Consider the following 19,914-nt stretch of genomic DNA (forward strand, 5'->3'; position numbering starts at 1 on the left):
AGCCTCTCTGCTCAGCTGCTTTTCTCTGGAAGCATGGAAATCTGGATTCTCCATTGGCATCATCCTCCCCGGTGTCACCTCGTGCTGTGTGGGACCCTCTGAGAGAAAGGAAACGTTGTCATGGCAACCCTCCATCCCATCCAGGAGTGCCAGGACATCCTCCTGCCACGTCCTGAGCCCAGAGCTCCGAGCTGCTCCTGCCTGCCCAGCCAAAGGTTTCCAAAGCTGCACACCAAGGCCAAGACCCCGTCTATGCACTGTCACACCTCCCTGTGCTGCCGTGTCCCTGTCACACCCCGTGGCACCTGAGAGCCTGTGCCCACCTCAGCCTGGACCTGTGGGGCCTCAGAGGGGACCAGGAGTCCATCACACCCCCCTGGCAGTGCCATCACACCCCCTGCTCGGGATCCTGTGTCACCTATGCAAGTACCTCTGTGTCCCCCCCGTGTGTCCCTGCTATCCTGGTTGTGGGTGGGGGACCCTCCCCTTGTCCCCATGACTGCTCCAGTGAATCCCCCCAGCTCCCTGCTGGTCTGGGGGTGGGCTCAGCCCTCATCCAGCCACGATGGGCCCCGGAGGGTGACAGGGACACTGGGACAGGCTCTGTTAAAATAAAACCTTTATTCCACTGGCTTGATCCCAGGGCTGTAAATCTGTGCCAGAGCTTGGCAATGTGTCCCCACCTGGGCACAATGGAGTGTGTGGTGGCAGGGTCCCCTCAGGGACTCCAGGGTGATGGTGGCACCGTCCTTGCACCCCAAACGTGGCCAAAGCTGGTGAGATTTGCTGGTTGTTGTCACCCATGTCACCCCCGTGGGGCTGTGCTGGGGCTGTCATTGGCCCAATCCTGGTTGTCACAGCATCTCTGTCCCCTCAAGGACAGCAGTGGGACACCAGTGGGTGGCACCGGGTAGGGGAGCCACAGACTGGGTGAGCAGTGTCCTCAGCTGTCCCCACTCATGGAGGAGCCTATTGTCCTCCCCACAGCCACAATGTCCCCCATGGGCACCTCCATGGGGACACCAGGCTGTCCCTCCTGTGCATCCTCACAGCCGCAATGTCCCCATGGGCACCTCAGGGACACCAGGCTGTCCCTCCTGTGCTCCCTCACAGCCACAATGTCCCCCTGGCACCTCCATGGGGACACCAGGCTGTCCCTCCTGTGCTCCCTCACAGGCTCTTGGCTCGGACGTGCACGAACAGCGTGGCAGGGGCCAGGGAGGTGCCATCCTTGGAGAGCAGGTGGATGTGGCGGTAGCCTGGGGACACACAGGGGGCTCAGCCCGTGCCAGGGGCTGTCCCCGTGTCCCCCCGGGGTGGCACCTGCCCCCACCTTGGCGCATGCTGGGCAGGGGCAGCGTGAACTGCCCCACGAAGTCGTTGCAGGAGGTGCTGTCGTAATCCTCCACCACGAACCGCACCAGGGCCAGCTCGGGCACCCGCACCTGGAACCGCAGCGTCTCCTCCCAGCGCGGGTTGAAACCTGAGGCACCGGCAGGGGGCTGGGTGGGGCCACCGGGGACCGGCAGGAGCCCCGGGCACTGCCCCTGCCCCGCTGAGCTGCCGTGCTGCACTGGGGATGTGGGGATGGGGCTGTCGTGGGGTGTACTGGGGAAAAGGGGGTCATACTGGGGCTGTACTGGGGTGTACTAGGGGAATGGGGGTCATACTGGGGCTACAGTGGGGTGTACTGGGGAAAAGGAGGGCATACTGGGGCTGTCGTGGGGTGTACTGGGGGAATGGGGGCCATACTGGGGCTGTACTGGGGCTGTGGTGGGGGAATTGGGGGTCATACTGGGGCAGTACTGGGATAAAGGGGGTTATACTGGGGCCATGGTGGGGCACACTGGGAAGAATGGGGGGTCATACTGGGGCTGTACTGCGAGAATGGGGGATGATACTGGGGCTACAATGAGGTGTACCGGGAGAATGGGGGTCATACTGGGGCTGTGGTGGGGTGTACTGGGGGAATGGGGGTCATACTGGGATGTACTGGGAGAATGGGGGTCGTACTGGAGCCCTGATGGGGTGTACTGGGGAATAGGGGGTCATACTGGGGTGTACTGGGGGAATGGGGGTCACACTGGGGTGTACTGGGGAAATTGGGGTCATACTGGGGGCCACAATGGAGAGTACTGGGGAAAAGGGGGTCGTACTGGGGCTGTGGTGGGGTGTACTGGGGGAATGGCGGTCATAGTAGGGGACTGGAATCATGCTGGGGCTACAATGGGGTCATACTGGGGAAAAGGGGGTCATACTGGGGCTGTACTGGGAGAATGGGGGTCATACTGGGGCTGTACTGGGGGAATGGGGGTCATACTGGGGCTGTACTGGGAGAATGGGGGTCATACTGGGGCTGTACTGGGGGAATGGGGGTCATACTGGGGCTGTGGTGGGGTATACTGGGGAAAAGGGGGCCAAACTGGTGCTGGACTGGGTTATACTGGGAGAACGGGGGTTGTACAGTGACTGTGGTGGAGCAGACTGGAGGGGTGGGATCATACTGGGACTCTATACTGGGGGAATGGAGGTTATACTGGAGCTGGGCTGGACCATACTGGGGGAATGGGGGTAACACTGGGGCTGTGGCAGGGTATACTGGGGGAATGGGGTCATACTGGGGGACTGGGGGTCATACTGGGGCTGTGGTGGGGTATACTGGGGGAATGGGGGTTCATACTGGGGCTATACTGGGGGAATGGGGTCATACTGGGGAAATGGGGGTCACACTGGGCTTGGGCTGGGTGTGCTGGGGACCATGAGGGAGCAGCACTGGGAGAACTGGGATGTGATGAACACTGCCATTGGTGGGGAGCTGGCTGTGCTGGGGAGGGGACTGAGATGTCCTGGGCACTGGGATAAGCTGGGCACTGGGATGTACTGGCCACTGGGGGTGCTGAATACTGGGATATACTGGGCACTGGGGTGTGCTGGGCACTGGTCCTGCTGGCAGTGAGTGCTGGGCTATGGGTACCCGTGTCACGGGGATTAGGGTGCCCCTGGCATCAAGGTGTCCCTGGATCAGGGTGCCCTGAGGTGTCCCAAGGAACCCTGGGTGTCCCTGAGGAATCCTTGGTGTCCCTGGAGCACCCCTGGAGATCGGGTTCCATGGGGTGTCTGCAGGGATCAGGGTGCCCTGAGGAACCCTGGCTTGTCCTTGGGCATTCCTGGCATTGTGACAGGTAACTGGATGTCCTTGGGGTGCCCAGGGTGTCCCCAAGGGTGTCCCCAGGGGTGTCCCCAGGGTGCCCCGGTGGCCCCACTCACCATTGTTGAGTTTGTGGTGGGTTTGTTGCTTGGCGCAGTCGGCCGGGACCCCGTGGATCTCCACGCGCACGAAGGGATCCACGATGGAGCTGCCCTTGTCCCTGTTGAGCTTGGGCAGCTGCTGGGCTGTGATCACCTGGGCACAGGGGACATGTGGGTGTCCCCAGAAGGGACCTGGGTGGCACTTGGCTGGGGCTGGGGACACGGTGGAAGGAGGGAGGCGGGTGATGCCACCCAGTGGCTGACGGCAGCTGGATTTGGGGACAGGGTGGCGTCACCCAGAAGTGTCATGGGTGGCACAGTCAGGATGGGATGAGGAGCAGGGAGGTGGCTGGTGCCATCCAGGAGAAGGGACAAGGTGGTGTCCCCCAGAAAGGGATGGCACTCAGCCAGGAGTGGGAATCAGGTGAAGGGGAGGGATATGGTTGGTACCACACAGGAGAAGGAACATGAGTGACATGTGGCTGGGTCCTCAGGAGAAGGAATGTGGGTGGCACTTGGCTGGGATTGGGGACATGGTGGCTGATGCCATCTCAGAGAAGGGACATAGCTGATACCAGCTGGATTTGGGGACAGGGTTGGTGTTCACCCAGGAGAAGTGTCATGGGTGGCATAGTCAGGAGTGTGGATGGGATGAGGAGGAGGGAGATGGCTGATGCCATCCAGGAGAAGGTGACACATGGCTGGTGACAAGGTGGTGTCCCCAGAAGGGAGCAGATGGCACCCAGCCAGGAGTGGGGATGGGATGAAGAGGGAGGTGGCTGATGCCATCTCAGAGAAGAGACATGACTGATACCAGCTGGACTTGGGGACAGGGTTGGTGTCCCCCAGAAGTGTCATGGGTAGCACAGTCAGGATGGGATGAGGAGGAGTGAGGTGGCTGATGCCATCTCACAGAAGGGACATGGCTGATACCAGCTGGATTTGGGGACAGGGTTGGTGTCACCTGCGAAAAGACGCAGGTGGCACCCACACAGCCATTGGAATATCATGGATGTGACCCCACAGGGACGTGAGTGGCACTCAGCTGGCCCTGGGGACAGGCTGGTGGCGTGTCCTCACCCTGATGTGCAGGGCCAGGCGCCGGGAGCCCTCTCTGGGGGGGCAGTGCAGGCAGGGCGGTTTCAGGACGTAGCCACAGCGCCCGTTGGGCAGGAAGCGCCCGGCGTTCAGGTCCATCTCGTATCCCGGCGTCTGGAAGTTCAGGGCCACTGTGGGGACAGCAGGACGGGCTGTCAGGGGTGGGTGGCACCTCCGGGGGTGGGTACCAGGTCAGGGGGACTGGGGTCTCACCCAGCTGACAGCCAGCGTTCCACATCTCCTGGGGGTTGTAGTTGGCAGAGTTCATCTTGAGCCCCAGCGGGTACACGCGGCTGAGCTGGCGGGCGTTGTACCGGACCAGGGCTGGGCCTGGGGAGGGGGACACGGCTCAGGGGGCTGCTGGCGGTCCCTACAGAGGATGAGGGGCCCAAGGACGCAGACAGAGCCTGCCCAGATGGGTGGGACAGCCTGACATATGATCCTGAAACCAGACCCCAAACCTGACCCTGACCTTGGATCCCTGACACCAAACCTCTGACCCTTGATCCTGATCTTGGCCCCACACCTTGACTTTAGACCCCTGACCCTGGACCTTGACCATGGAACCCAGACCCTGACCCTGATCCCTGGACCTCAGGCTCCAAACCAAGACCCTCAAGCCTATGGCCTGACACTGATCCTTATCCTTGACTCCAGACCCTGGACTGACCCTAGACCCCAGACCCTGAACACTAACTCAGATCTTAATCTCAGGCCCTGCCTAACCTCAGATTCTGACCCTGACCCTGACCCCAAGCCCTTGACCCCAGACTTCAGTCCCTGGGCTCTGACCCAGACCTTATTCCCAGCCCCAAGCCCTGACCCAGATCCTAATCCTTGACTCCAGACACTGACCCTGGCCCCCAGACCCTGAACACCCAAAATCTGACTCAGATCTTAATCTCAGGCCCTGACCTCAGATTCTGACCCTGACCCCCGATTTCAGTTCTGGACTCTGACCCAGACCTTATTCCCATCCCCAGATCCTGGACCCAGATGCCACATCCCAAATCCCGATCCCAGACCTTTATCCTGTTTGTGTGACCCCATCCCTGGCCTCAGGCCCTGCCAGCAGACCCCAGTCCCACCCATCCAGGGCAGCCTGGGTGAGACCAGCAGGGCCCTGACCCCTCATGGAGCCACCCTAGAGACCGAGCCCACCATTCCCAGCCCATCCTGCATCCCAGTGCCTCAGGAGCCACCCTGTCCCTGTCTGGTGGCCCTCACCTGCCTCCTTGATGAGCTTCCGAGCCTTCCTCTCGCTGAAGGAGGACACGTGGCAGGGCTGGGGGTGGCGCAGGGCCTGGGCCAGCCCGGGGAAGGGCACAGCCTGGCAGTACACGACCAGCGCCGACAGCTCCGGGGACACCTGCGACGCGTCCTTGGCCTGAGGGAGCCACAGGGACAAGCTGGCCTTGGTGGCACCTGAGGGTCTACAGACCCCCTCCCCTGCTAGTGCTGAGTGCTGAGAGTCCCAAGGCTATGGAGACCCTCAAAGCAGTGGAGACCCCAAGGTGATGGACCAGGGGCTTGGGGGAAGCGAAGCAGGTTGAGAACCTGCAGTCATGGAGAACCCAATGGGATGGATGACCTGAGATGTTACAGACGCCAAGATGAGGGAGATCCCAAAGTGCTGGAGACCCCAAGAGGATAGAATACTTGAGGTGACAGAGACTCCAAGGTGGTGCAGAACCCCAGGCAATGGAGTGATGGACCACGGGCTGATGGGGAACCCAAGGAGGTTGAGAACCTTCAGTCATGGAGAACCCAAAGTCATGGAAAACCCAAGGGGATGGACAACCCAAGATGTTACAGACCCCAAGATGAGGGAGACCCCAGAGTGCTGGAGACCCTGAGAGGATGGAACACTTGAGGTGACAGAGACTCCAAGGTGGTGCAGAACCCCAGGCAATGGAATTGATGGACCAGGGGCTTGGAGTAGCCCAAGGAGGTTGAGAACCTACAGTCATGGAGAACCCAAGGGATGTTACAGACCCAAGATGAGGGAGACCCCAAAGTGCTGGAGACCCTGAGGTGATGGGCACCCCAAGAGGATGGAATACTTGAGGTAACAGAGACCCCAAAGTGATGCCAACCCCAAGAGGTCACCCTGGATGTGATGACGGCCCAACACGATGGAGAACTTGAGGTGACAGAGAAATCAAAGTGTTGGAAACCCCAGAAAGAGGATGAGGGAGGCACAGCTGAGGGGTCCCCAAGCTCTGTCCCCTCTGACAGCCACTCACCACCCCCACAGCACCCACCCTGTGAGCCCCCCCATCTCCAGCATCACCCACCTGCAGAGGTTTGATCTCCTGCAGCGACTGCAGCGACTGAAAGAGGAGAGAGCAGGGCTGCAGAGGGCATGGCAGAGCTGACAGTGCCCAGCTGGGACAGCCCCAGGATGCCCTGGCACCACCAGGATGCTCTGATCCATCAGGACCACCATGATGCCATGGTCCCCTGGCACCACCAGGATGCTCTGATCCATCAGGACCACCAGGTACCCCAAAACCACCAGGATGCTTGATCCATCAGGACCACCATGATGCCATGGTCCCCTGGCACCACCAGGATCTCATGGTCCCCCTGGCACCACCAGGATGCTCTGATCCATCAGGTCCACCAGGATTCCATCATCCCCCAAAACCACATCCCTGGGGAAGCCTCTCACCCGCCGTGGGCTTCTCTCCTGCACCTTCTCCTCCTCTTCTTCCTCCTCTTCCTCTTCCTCCTCCTCGGGGTCCAGAAGGGAGGTGACACCCTGTGGCTCCTGCCACAGCTCTGGCAGCTTCTTGCCCTTCACCAGGATCTTCTCCTTCAGCTGCTGCAGAGAGCAGGTGCGACCTCAGGGCTCAGAGGGGACACGGGGACACCATGGTGGTGGCACACGGGTGGCCTTACCTCTGGGGAGGGGAGCTCGTGAGGGTCCTGTCCCTGCAGGGGCTGTGTCAGCAGCCTGTCCCCCAGGATGGCCTTCATGTGCCGGGCCATGGTGGCCTGCTGCTCCAGCCCGCAGTGGTTCTCCAGGGACAGGATGACGGGGTAGGGCGATTTCTGGGCATGGGGAGGGCAGCCCTCAGTACCGGGCACCGGCAACCGGGCACCCTACACTCCACACTCCACACCGGGCACCAGGCACCGGGTGCTGGGCACTCCACACCGGGAACTGGGCACTTCACACTCAGCACTGGGCACTGGGCACGCCACACTCCACACTCAGCACCGGGCACCGGGCACCCTACACTCCATACTCAGCACCGGGCACTGGGCACCGAGCACCAGGCACCCTATATTCCACACTCGGCACCGGGCACCAGGAGCCGGGCACCCCACACTCCACACTCAGCACTGGACACTGGTCACTGGGCATGCCACACTCATCACTGGGCACCAGTCACTGGGCACGCCACACTCCACACTCAGCACTGGGCACCGGGCAGCCCACACTCCACACTCAGCACTGGGCACCAGGAACCGGGCACTCCACACTCCACACTCAGCACTGGGCACTAGGCACTCCACACTTGGCACTGGGCACCGGGCACTGGGCACCAGGTACCATACACTCCACACTCAGCACCAGGCACCGGGCACCCCCAGGGCTCCCACCCAGTCTCACCTCGAAGGCGGAGTCGCGGATGCTCTCGATGACATCTCGGAAGAGGATTTTGGAGGTGAGGGTGTGCCCGTGGTACACCACAGGTTCCCCGTCCGGGCCCTCCCAGCAGTCCAGCTCCACACAGCGGCACCCGGCCCGCAGCGCCCTGCACACACCGGCACCGGTCAGACACTGTGCCCTGGGGCCACGGGAGCTGCTGTGTGTCCTGTGTCTGTGTGTCCCTGTGTCCGTGTCCCTGTGTCCCTGTGTCTGTGTGTCCCTGTGTCCGTGTCCCTGTGTCCCTGTGTCCGTGTGTCCCTGTGTCCCTGTGGCTGTGTGTCCCTGTGTCCCTGTGCCCCTGTGTCCGTGTCCCTGTGTCCCTGTGTCCGTGTGTCCCTGTGTCCATGTCCCTGTGTCCGTGTGTCCATGTGTCCCTGTGTCCCTGTGTCCCTGTGCCTGTGTGTCCTGTGTCCGTGTGTCCCTGTGGCTGTGTGTCCTCCCACCCATCTGTCCCTGTACTTCTATATCCACACACCCACGCGTCCATCTGTCCTTGTTCCTCTATATCCATGTGTCCCTCTGTCCATCTGTCCTTGTACTTGATATCCACACATTCATGCGTCCGTCTGTCCCTGCACCTCTATACCCACACACCCACATGTCCATCTGTCCCTGCACCTCTATACCCACCCATCCACGTGTCCGTCTGTCCCCATCCTGTTCCCCAGGACACACACACCTGACGTAGGCCTCGGTGCTGCTGCTGCCGCCGACCTGGTTGCGGGTCAGGTAGGTGTTGTGGGACGAGGAGATGAAGTAGTGGCTCAGGGGCTGGCTCATGTCCTGGTGCACCTTGGTGTGCTCCTGGTTGAGGATGTCCCCAGCAGCCGACAGCAGGTACATCATGAAACCGTCCAGCATCATCAGGTCCTGCTGCTTGGCTGTGGGACACGGTGGCAGGTGTCACTTGGAGGTGCCATGTTCGTCCCTGACCTGGCACTGTGGCACCCAGGGGACGTGTATGTGTGTCCCATCTCCATCCTGATGTCACCCAAACTGCTGGTGTCACATTCACTCTGGATGTGGCATGGTGACACCCATGAGCTGTGAAAGTTCCCTGTCCTCACCCTGATGCCCTCTGTCCTCCCAGTGCCGTGTCACCCCAGACCTGGCACTGTAGCACTCAGGGGAGGTCCCCTTTGTGTCCCATCTCCCATCTGATGTCCTCCATCAGTGCCACATCTGCCTTAAGGGTACTATTGTGACATGGAGCTCCTCCATCCCCACCATAATGTCCCCTAGAGCTGTGCTCACCCTGCACCTGCCATGGTGGGACCTGAGGAGGACAGAAGTCCCTCAGCAGTGTCACATTCATGCCAGAGCTGGCATCACACCACCCATGAGATGTCAAGTCCACCTGCTGCCCATCCTCACCATCCCCAAGGGACATGCCCTGTCCCCATGGTGTCACATCCACCAGGTGCCAGCCAGGCCATGTGTAGGATGGCAGACACTGGGAATGGGCACCAGGACAGTGTAGAAACCTTGGAGGACCCCATACCCATTTGGGGTGGTGATACCCCAAATCAGAGCCCCATCCCTACATCCATGAGCTCCCACCCCACGATCCCCCACCTCACCCTTGTCGTTGAGCTCGTGGGTGCGGATGATGGCGCGGGCCTGGCGCAGGCTGCTCTCCTCGCCCTGGTCCCTCAGGAAATCCTGCAGCTCCTCGGCCGACAGCACCCGGTCCTCGCCCGAGTAGCGCCCGAAGAGCTCCTCGAGCTCGGGGCGCCGCAGCAGCCGCCGGCAGAACTCCTCCAGCTCCCGGCCCTCCAGCCGCTCGTTGCCCGAGTGGTCGCACTCCTGGTGGCACAGCCCAGCCTCAGGGACTGTCCCCTGCCTGTGGGGACGGGGCACAGCCACCCCCTGCCTTGTCCTGCCTGTCCCTGGAGTGGGCAGGGTGAGTGGGGTGAGTCCTGTGCCCTCTGATCCCCCTGCCAGAGCCCCCTGAGCCCCCACTCTGGGATGGAGCGGAGCAGAGCTCCGTGCCTCAGTTTCTGTCCTTGTGCCTCTATATTCACACATCCATCTGTCCATCTGTCCTTGTTTCTCTATATCTACACATCCATGTGTCCATCTGTCCCTGTACCTCTATATGGGCACATCCACCTGTCCATCTGTCCCTGCACCTCCATATCCACACACACATCCATGTGTCTGTCTGTCCCTGCACCTCTATATTCACACATAAATGTGTCCATCTCTCCTTGTTCCTCTATACCCACACATCCACGTGTCCATCTGTGGGAGATGCCCAGAGGAGCAGCTCTCCATGGAGGAGAAATGTCCCACCTTGGGGACACACAGAACAGCAGCTGGGACATCTCAGCCCACCTCACCCCTCTTCACCACGTGCTCCTTGTGGGACCCAGCCCTTGGTGGCTTTGGTGTGAGGAGTTTGTCAGCTCTCTGTGCTGGGAAATGCAGAGAAGGAGCCACTGGGTGGTGCAGCTCAGGTACCTTGAAGAGCTTGGAGGCGTAGACATCGTCCATGTCGATGTTGAGCATCCTCAGCATGCTCTTCACCTCCCGGAAGGACATCTTGTTGTCCTTGTTCCTGTCTGCTCGTTGCAGGACCCCGTGGATCCAACTGCACCGAGCTAAGGAAACCTCTCAGAGTCACCCACAGCCATCCCCACCTGTTGCAGTATGATCTGATAGCCTGTTTCAGCTATTCCAGTCCCTTTCCCAGGTGTGCCAACACCCTCTCCCTTCCCCTCCCATTGCCTCCTGCTGAAGGCTGTCCGTCAATCTCGATATGCCAGCAAGGGCATCGTGTGATTGGCAGAGTTCAAAAGATGCCTCTCAGCCCTGGGGACATTGGGCCATCCAGGTGTCATTTGTCCCTTGAGACACCCCCTCCCTTACCTGGTTGGTGGGATCCCTACCCCTGCCCTGCCCCTCTCCCTGGGGTTAAAAGACACAGCAACCACACGGTTCTTGTTCTGTTGGAGCCATTGCTGCATTCAGAGGCCTGAGGGCAAGGAATAAAGCTCTGGATCCAAACCCTCCAGCAGGACCCATTTCCTTTTCCTTCACCTCACCTAAAGCCTTCCCTCCAGAGGTAAACCTGAGCTCCTGCATGCCTGGACTTGTCCCAAGTGCCAGCGGCAGCATCCAGCTTAGCCAAAGGTGTCTCTGAGGTGAAACCACCACAGCTGCCACCCTTGGTCAAGCAGCAAGGGCCAGATGAGCCCAGGCACGTTCCATCCAGCAATATTGGGATTATATCCCAATACCCACCCTGTCCCCAACCCCTCCTCCAAGGATACTGGTCGAGCTTCTCCATCTGGCTCATGGCCTGCAGCCTCCCCATCAGCTTGCCCAGCCCCTGCACCCAGTGCCGGGCGTCCTCCTCCCCGCGGGCAGCCAGGTCCAGGTTCTTGCGGCGGCCCTTGAAGGCCAGGCTGAAGCAGTGGCGCTCGGGGAAGGCGGCGCCGTGCTTGCGCAGCCCCTCGGAGCGGCGACCCTCGCGCACGGCCTCGATCAGCGCCACCGAGACTGCGGGGACAGGGGGGGACAGTGGGCGGGTCAGACACCTGCCAGCATCCTGCGGGACATCCCCCGAGACAGACAGACACCCCCTGGCTGCTGACGGACAGACACCCCAGCTGCTGATGGATGGACACTCCGTGGGACGGACAGACATCCCGGCTGCTGATGGACAGACACCCCCCAGGACGGACAGACACCCCCCAGGACAGACAGACACCCCCTGGGATGGACAGACACCCCAGGTGCTGACGGACAGACACCCCACGGGGTGGACAGACACCCTCCAGGAAGGACAGACACCTCGGCTGCTGATGGACAGACAGCCCCTGGGACGGACAGGCACCCCAGCTGCTGACGGACAGACACCCTGGATGTTGATGGACAGACAGACAGACACCTTCCGGGACAGACAGACACCCCCGGGACGGACAGACACCCCCGGGACGGACAGACACCCCGCGGGACAGACAGACAGCCCCTGGGATGGACAGATACCTCCCAGGAAGGACAGACACCTTGGCTGCTGACACACAGACACCCCCCGGGACGGACAGACACCCCCCGGGACGGACAGACACCCCCTGGGATGGACAGACACCCTGGCTGCTGATGACAGACACTCCTGGGAAGGACAGACACCTCCCCAGGACAGACAGACACCCCCCGGCACGGGGCCGGGCCCCGCTCGGTGCCGCTGCCGGGCTTATCCCGCTAATCCCAGGCGCGCCAGGAGCCGCTGTCCCCGCGGGGATGGGGACGGGGACGCTGCCAGGGAGAGGACGGAGCCGCCGTGCCCCGGGCACCCGTCCCGGATGGGTGACACCGGGGAGGGGGACAGAGTCTGGCCGGGATGGGGACGGGACCTCGCAGGGATGGGGACGGGTGGAGGCTCTCCCAGCTCCATGTACTGGGAGGCACTGGGAAGGGCTGGAAGGCTCTGGGAGCCGCTGGGTGAACGGTGCTGGAGGGCAGGTATTGGGTGGGGGTCCCCATTCTGGGTTAGATTCAGCTCAGGTGAGGGTCTGGAGCCCAGGATTGGGGTGCAGGGTTGGGGTCTGGGTCCTCAGCTGGGGTCTGGCTGGGGGGGAGATGTCTGAGTCCAGGTCACAGGTGGGGATCCAGGCAGGAATCTGGGGCACAGGTGGGGTCTGGATTGTGGAGTTCCACGTCCCAGAAGTGGCAATCCCTTGGTTCTCACTGGAGGATTTGGGTCCTGGGCTGGGATCTGGGTCCTGGAACTCAGGGAGGGGTTTGGGTTCTGAATGGGGATCCAGATCTTGGGTGGGGGTCTGGGAACTGGGCTGTGCTCAGGATCCAGGGTGGGTTCTGGATGCTGGGAATGGATCTGGGTCCTGGGGTAGGGTCTGGATTCCAGGTGGGCGCCCTGGGTTGGGGTCTGGGTTAGGGTCTGGGTCTCACATGGACATGTCCCTCTCTGGATTCTGTGTGGGAATCCAGACCCAAGGCTGTAGACGAGGTCCTGGATTGGGATCGGGGTCCCAGGTGGGGTCTGGGTAAGGGTCAGGTCCTTGGTGGGGTTTAGGGATGGGTCTGGGGCAATGCCCAGCTCCTGTTCCCTGCAGCTGGTGTGTCTGGTGTCCCCAAGCCCCGAGGTGGGACAGGGGCAGCACTCACAGCTCCGGGGATGGCACAATGACAGCGACAGCGGCAGCACTTACAGCTCTGGGATGGGACAGTGACAGTGACAGTGACAGTGACAGTGGCAGTGGCAGTGGCAGCACTCACAGCTCTGGGATGGGACAGTGGCAGTGACAGGGACAGTGGCAGCACTCACAGCTCTGGGATGGGACAGGGACAGTGACAGTGGCAGCACTCACAGCTCTGGGATGGGACAGTGACAGTGACAGTGACAGTGACAGTGACAGTGGCAGTGGCAGCACTCACAGCTCCGGGGGGCGCGGGCGCGCCGGAACCGTCCCTCGAAGCACACGGTGACCCCGTCCTCCTGCAGGCGGAACAGCCGCGCCCTGGAGCCCCCCCGGGCCTTCACCTTCCACAGCAGCGACCCCTGGAGCATCCGCTGGACATCCTCATCCTCCGTCAGCCCTGCGGGGACAGCCCTGGGATACCGCGGGCACGGGGGACACGGGGGGCACCGGGGGCTCTGGGGGCACTGGGGGCTCTGAGGGCATGAGGGGCACAGGCTGGGGGGGATTGGTGCACATCTGGGTGCACATCTGTATCCTGTGAGATGGCATGGAACAAATGGGAGAGGAGGGATGGCATGGGATGGGATGGGATGGGATGGGATGGGATGGGATGGGATGGGATGGGATGGCACAAGACAGGATGGAGGGATGAGACAGGACAGGGTGAGATGGACCGGAGAGGCTGATGGGGTGGGACATGAATGACACAATGTGACAGTGCAGATGGGACAAGATGAGACAAGATGGGACAAGCAAGACTGGACAGGAGGGGGTGGAGCAGACTGGATTAGATGGGACAGAGTGGGCAGGACAGGATGGGACAGGGTGGGCAGGACAAACGTGACAGGACAGGATGGGACAGGGTGGGATGGGACAAGATGAGGCAGATGGGATGGGACAGAGCAGATGGGATGGGGTGGAACAAACAGGTTGGAATGGGAATGGGGATGGGAATGGGATAATGGGATGGGATGGGACAGGACAGGCAGGAGAGGACAGACAGGACATGCCACTGCTCTTGCCCCCTGTGGAGCCCAGTGAGGCTGTTCAGGGCACAGCAGGGACACAGCCCAGCTGCCAAATCCCAGCAAAGCTGCCCAGATCCTGCATGGAGAATGCCAGGACGGTGCCAGCAGCACAGCTCAGGCTGGGAACAATGACAGGGTGGCCTCGGGGGACTGGCAGGCCCACGCCTCACTCAGCCAGGATTTTTCCATCTGTTCTCAGCATGGTTATTTCCTCCCTTTCTTGTTTTGGCAGCCATTCCCAAGACCTCCAGTGGCCACGTCCTGCTCTGGATGGGGATTCCACTCCTGGGCTGGCAAAGGGTGGTTTGGGGGCTCTGGGGACACCCTGAGCCACCGTGGCCTCGGGGATGCAGCCACAGCTGCCAGCACCCCCTGCACGGTCACATCCTGCCCAAGGTGCAGGACAGAGGGTATGGGGACATGGGGACACAAACATGGGGCTGCAGGGATCTGGGGACACATGGGCACAGGGATGGGCACATAGATACAGAGATGGGCACATGGATACAGTGCCATGGGCATAGGGAATGTCAGATATCCATGGACACAGGGACAGGCACACAGATACAGCTCCATGGGCATAGGGATGGGCACATGGAATGTCAGATCTATGGGCACAGGGAATGTCGAATCTGTGGGCACAGGGATGGGCACAGGAATGTCAGATCCATGGGCACAGGGATTGTTACATGGATACAGATCCATGGGCACAGGGGTGGGCACAGGAATGTCAGATCCATGGGCACATGGGATGTCAGATCTGTAGGCATATGGAATGTGAGGTCCATGGGCACTGGGATGAGCACAAGAATGTCAGATCCATGGGCACATGGAATGTCAGGTCTGTGGGCACAGGGAATGTCATATCCATGGGCACAGGGATGGGCACAGGAATATCAGATCTGTGGGCACAGGCATGTAGGGACACATAGATACAGGTCCATGGGCACGAGGAATGTCAGATCCATGGGCACAGGGATGGACACATGGATACAGGTCCATGGGCACAGGGATGGGCACAGGAATATCAGATCCATGGACACATGGAATGTCAGATCTGTGGGCACAGGGATGAGCATGTGGAATGTCAGATCCATGGGCACAGCTGTGTGGGTGCACAGACACAAGGACATGTGCATGATGGATACAGAGACGCAGGGATGTGCGGAACCATGGATCTGCTGATGGAAGGACAGACAGACACACGGACATTCAGGAGGGTGGGTGCATGCACAGGTGCATGGACACAGGTGTTCAGTCACAGGGGACACAGGGATGCACTGACAGGATGCAGGGATGCATGGATCCACATGGATGCACTGCTGCAGGACACACGGACATGTGGGAATGTGGGCGCATGAGCATTGGGACGCACAGACAGACACATGGACATGCATGGACATAGGGGTGGGTGCTCCCAGACACAGCCCAGGGCAGGCATGGACACACGGGTGCTGGGAGGCAGGGACAGACGGACATGCATGGATAAAGAGGTGCAGGGACAGACGGACAGGTGGGTGTGTGGATATAGAGGTGCAGGGACAGATGAGTGCAAGGACACACAGCCACAGGGACACAGGGACAGAGGGACACACAGACACACAGACACAGACACACAGACACACGGAGCTTCCGCAGCTCCAGACACACAGCCCCATGTCCAGAGCTGGGGGCACAGGGCCAGCCCTGCCCCTTCCTGCTCCTCTCAGGACCCCCCTGACCCTGCTGAGCCCCCTGTGCCCCCTGTGCCAGGGGAAACTGAGGCACGGTGTTGGGGAGTGGCACCCGAGCCTTGGGGACAGCAAATGCCCTGAGACAGGGGGGCTCCTGTCACCTGTGATGTGGCCAAACCCCGACCCTGCTGTCCCCCAATGGCCGGGGTCATGCGCAGATATTTTGGGGATCCCTCCCTGCTTGGGGGACCCTTCCATCCCTGGGGACCCATCCCAGCCATGGGGACCTGTTCCTGTCACAGGGGTCCCCAACAACCTCGGGGACCCTCCCGGACCCCCCTGCCCCATCCCCGCCGCGGTTCCTGCCCGGTTCCCCCCGGACTCACCCATTTTCTTCAGGGCTCTCCCGGGCCGGCGGGAGCCACCGGCACCGTCGGACGGGGCTCGGAGCTGCTCGGCGGCGGGACGCGCCCTCCTGCCGCAGATCATGGCCCGGGATCCCCGGTACCCCCGGTACCGCCGGTGTCTCGGGAGTGTTTCGGGACTCCGGTGCTCCCGGTGCTTCCGGTGCTCCCGGTGTCCCGGCCGGTTGTGTCGCTCCCGGTGTCCCCGGCCGGTGTAACCGGGCTGGGCGGTGGCGGAGGTCGGGGCTGGGGCTGGGGCTGGGGCTGGGGCTGGGCGGTCGGGCCGTGACCGGGGCCGGCCCGCGGGGAGGGACCGGGAGGAGCCACGGGGCAGCCGGGCTCTGTTAACCGTTTGTGCCGGCCCGGGGCTGACCGGGACTGGCCGGGGCTGACCGGGACTGACCGGGGCTGAACGGGGCTGACCGGGGCTGACCGGGGAGAACGGGGCTGACCGGGACTGATCTGGGCTGAACGGGGCTGACGGAGGCTGACCGGGGCTGACCGGGGAGAACGGGGCTGAACGGGGCTGACCGGGGCTGACCGGGGCTGACCGGGACTGACCGGGGCTGACCGGGGCTAACCAGCAGAGGGACACCCGGGGACACCCAGGGGACTGTCCCCAGTGAGGGGACACCGAGGAGGGGCAGCAGAATGAACCGGAAGGTGCCAGTCCCAGAGCCGTGAGTGTGAGTGTGAGTGTGAGTGTGAGTGTGAGTGTGAGTGTGAGTGTTCAGCCACACTCACACAGACCCCAGAAGGGTTTAGGGTGGGAAGGACCCCTGGGATCATCGAGGCTGTGCCTGACCCCTCCCCTTGTCCCCAGCCCGGGGCACTCAGTGCCACATCCAGGAATTCCTTGGACACTCCAGGGATGGGCACTCCAAACCTCCCTGGGCAGCTTTTCCCAAGGCCTGGGCACCCTTTCCATGGGGAAATTCCTGCTGTGCCCACCCTGAGCCTGCCCTGAGGCCCCCGAGAGCAAGGCAGGCTGGAGCAATATCTGGGCAACATCTGGGCAACATCTGGAGTGACACCTGAGTATCCTGGGGTGACATCTGGGCTCTTAGGGCAGCATGTGGGTACGCTGGGGGGTGTTGGAAGATACTAAGGGAACATCTGGGCACCCTGGGTGATGTCTGTGTGTCCTGAGCAACATCTGGGCACCCAGAGCAACCACTGGGAGCTCCTGGGACAATCTCTGCTTATCCCAGAGCAACATCTGTGCATGCAGGGAGACATCTGGACAGCACCTGAGCAGCCTGGGACAGAGTTTTATGCTGTGGTTCCAGACCTGGGCGGCTCCTGCCACATCTGGACAGCTGGGGACACATCTGGGCTGTGTTTGGGGGGATAAAGCTCTTCATGAAGACTTTGGGGACAGGGTGTTGAAGATTGCAATGCAAGATGTTTTCCATTACCATCTGTATGACAGATTACCTTTGTCAAGTGGGCAGTTTGCCTTATCTCTCTCTTTGAGTGACCACATTCACACCTCCCTGGGAGGGGACATTGCTGATAACAGCTATTGAATGTCACTGCATGGCTGATAAGAACTATAACATCCCACTGGGAGATGTGAGCCCAGAGGGAGGAGCCAAGCATTGCTGCCCAGATATAATCCAGAGGGTTTGAGACACCAGCATGGCTTTCTGCACTGGATTCCCCAGAGGAACAGCAGCTGCCTCTTCCTCCACTGGATCTTCAGAGGAAGAATACATCCTTCTCTGCAGATCCTCCTTGCTCCAACAGAACCAGCCCTGACACTGCAGGAGGGCTGAGCCACAATTCCAATGGCACTGCCACCAACACCCTGACCCACAGGGTGTCGGGCTGGGTTCTGACTCTGTCGGTGTTGTTCTGGTGCACTGCAGTGTTTATTTTATCCTTTTATTTATTTTCCTTTTCCCTATTAAAGAACTGTTATTTCCTGCTCCCATATTTTTGCCTGAGAGCCCCTTAATTTAAAATTTACAGCAATTCAGAGGAGTGGGGAGGGTTTACATTCTCCATTTCAGGGGAGGCTCCTGCCTGCCTTAGTGTGAAAATTGTGTATTTTATGATTGGTTTTTTTGCAAATATTCAAATGAATATTATATGTGTTGTGTTAGAAAGTAATGCTGTATTAATTCTCTTAAGTACTGTGTTAAATATAGTTTTAGGTTATAAAAAATATTAAAATAGAAACTATGCTATGTAGGATAGTTTTTTTTTAAAGAAAGGACTTGCAGTGAGATAGCAGCCACAGGACACCTGAATCTTTCAGAGAATAAGAATTTATTGCTCCATTATCAGAAGAAATGAACTTCTTCCCACCTCGAAGGCGCTGTTAGGATTCAGAGGAAGAAGTTGATGATGACCAGACAGAATCCTGTGTTTGAATGGAATTTATGCATCATGTATGAAGTGTATGAATATGCAACAGGCTGTTGCTTTTAAGGGTTAATCCTCTGTTAACATGGATCCTTTTTCGGGCTCGTGCTGCTCAGAAAAAGGTACCGGACTTTGTCTCTATTGTCTCATATTGTCCTAATTCAATTTGTCCAAATTATTATTACTCTAACTGTATTCCTATTTTTATAACCATTTTATTACTATTCAACTTTAAACATTTTAAAAACAAGTGACTGGCGCTTTTCACAGTTAGCAGATTCCTGTCTTTCCAAACTGAGACACCGGGCGACACCGGAGTCACCCCAAAAATGCAATTTCAAACCACATCAGTGGGCTTTGCTGCAAGCTCTGTTCCTGCCAGGAATTCATCAGGGTGGGATGAGCAGGATAAACACCTCTGCCTGCAAAAACCCCACGGTGTAGGATTGATGAGGGGTAGCATGGTCAGGATGGATGGAGATGAGAGATCTCTGCAGCCAGGTTTGGAATTTGGGGTTTATTGCAAAGGGCCTGGGTGCAGGGCCCTGCTGGGAGCTGCCAAACACAGCTCAGAGCAGGCTGAGAGAAGAGAGGGGGAGAGAGGATGAGAGGGTGAGAGAGCAAAAGGGCAAGAGAGCGAGGTTCCCATTCCAATACCATAAATCTTCTGTGTTGAATATTCTGATTCTCACTAACCAATCCAGTACAAGATACAAATCCTACAGCATTTACATACAGCCCATAAGAATCATTACATTACCATCCTGTGTTACATTTAAAACCCTAAAAACTCCTCTTTGGGCCCCTTCTGCCAAGCTGTAGGGTCTGCTCTGACCCTTGGGCCTGTCTGCAAGCAGAGGGTGTTGTTCCATCAAAAGGGGATCACCTTCAGCTGGCCATGCCATTGTTTTCCAGTTGTTCAGTAACTGAGGCATCTCAAAGCTTGCTTTCATTTCAGTCTCACTTATAGTTTCCATATTCTCAAAATCTTTTGCCAGGCAATCATATTTATAAGGCTTTCCTGTTTCATTTCCCCCAACCCCAGGGCACAACAAATCCCAAATCCCGGCTCGGTCCCTCCCCTCCCTGGCTCTGCCGTTTCTGTTTTCTGCCGGCCTGGACGGGATCCCGCGGGACCCGGGCTCGCATTCCCGGCCGATTATAGCACAGCACGAGTGCCGTGAATCAGCGCAGCAATCCTGAGTCACAGCTGGGAAATGGCCGGGGCGTTAAAAGATTTTACTACTTTTGTTTCATTTTTTA

At 59.6% G+C, this 19,914-nt stretch overlaps 1 protein-coding gene across 1 annotated transcript; it reads right to left on the reverse strand.

Annotated features, from left to right (window-relative positions):
- Positions 1–791: 791 nt before the first annotated feature.
- PLCD3 (phospholipase C delta 3) lies at positions 792–17,070 on the reverse strand. The gene is given in 18 exon segments (XM_054281373.1): positions 792–1,259; positions 1,334–1,483; positions 3,268–3,403; positions 4,330–4,478; positions 4,561–4,677; positions 5,575–5,734; positions 6,645–6,680; positions 7,022–7,174; positions 7,252–7,404; positions 7,970–8,114; positions 8,688–8,889; positions 9,589–9,814; positions 10,472–10,601; positions 11,284–11,512; positions 13,412–13,573; positions 16,264–16,402; positions 16,404–16,622; positions 17,026–17,070. Coding segments are annotated over 18 exon segments (2,640 nt in total). The 3' UTR covers positions 792–1,170.
- Positions 17,071–19,914: the final 2,844 nt, after the last annotated feature.

Source organism: Melozone crissalis, unplaced genomic scaffold (assembly GCF_028551555.1).
Source record: "Melozone crissalis strain CALT ecotype California unplaced genomic scaffold, PUWL_Pcris_2 ptg000032l_1, whole genome shotgun sequence".
Classification (NCBI taxonomy): domain Eukaryota; kingdom Metazoa; phylum Chordata; class Aves; order Passeriformes; family Passerellidae; genus Melozone; species Melozone crissalis.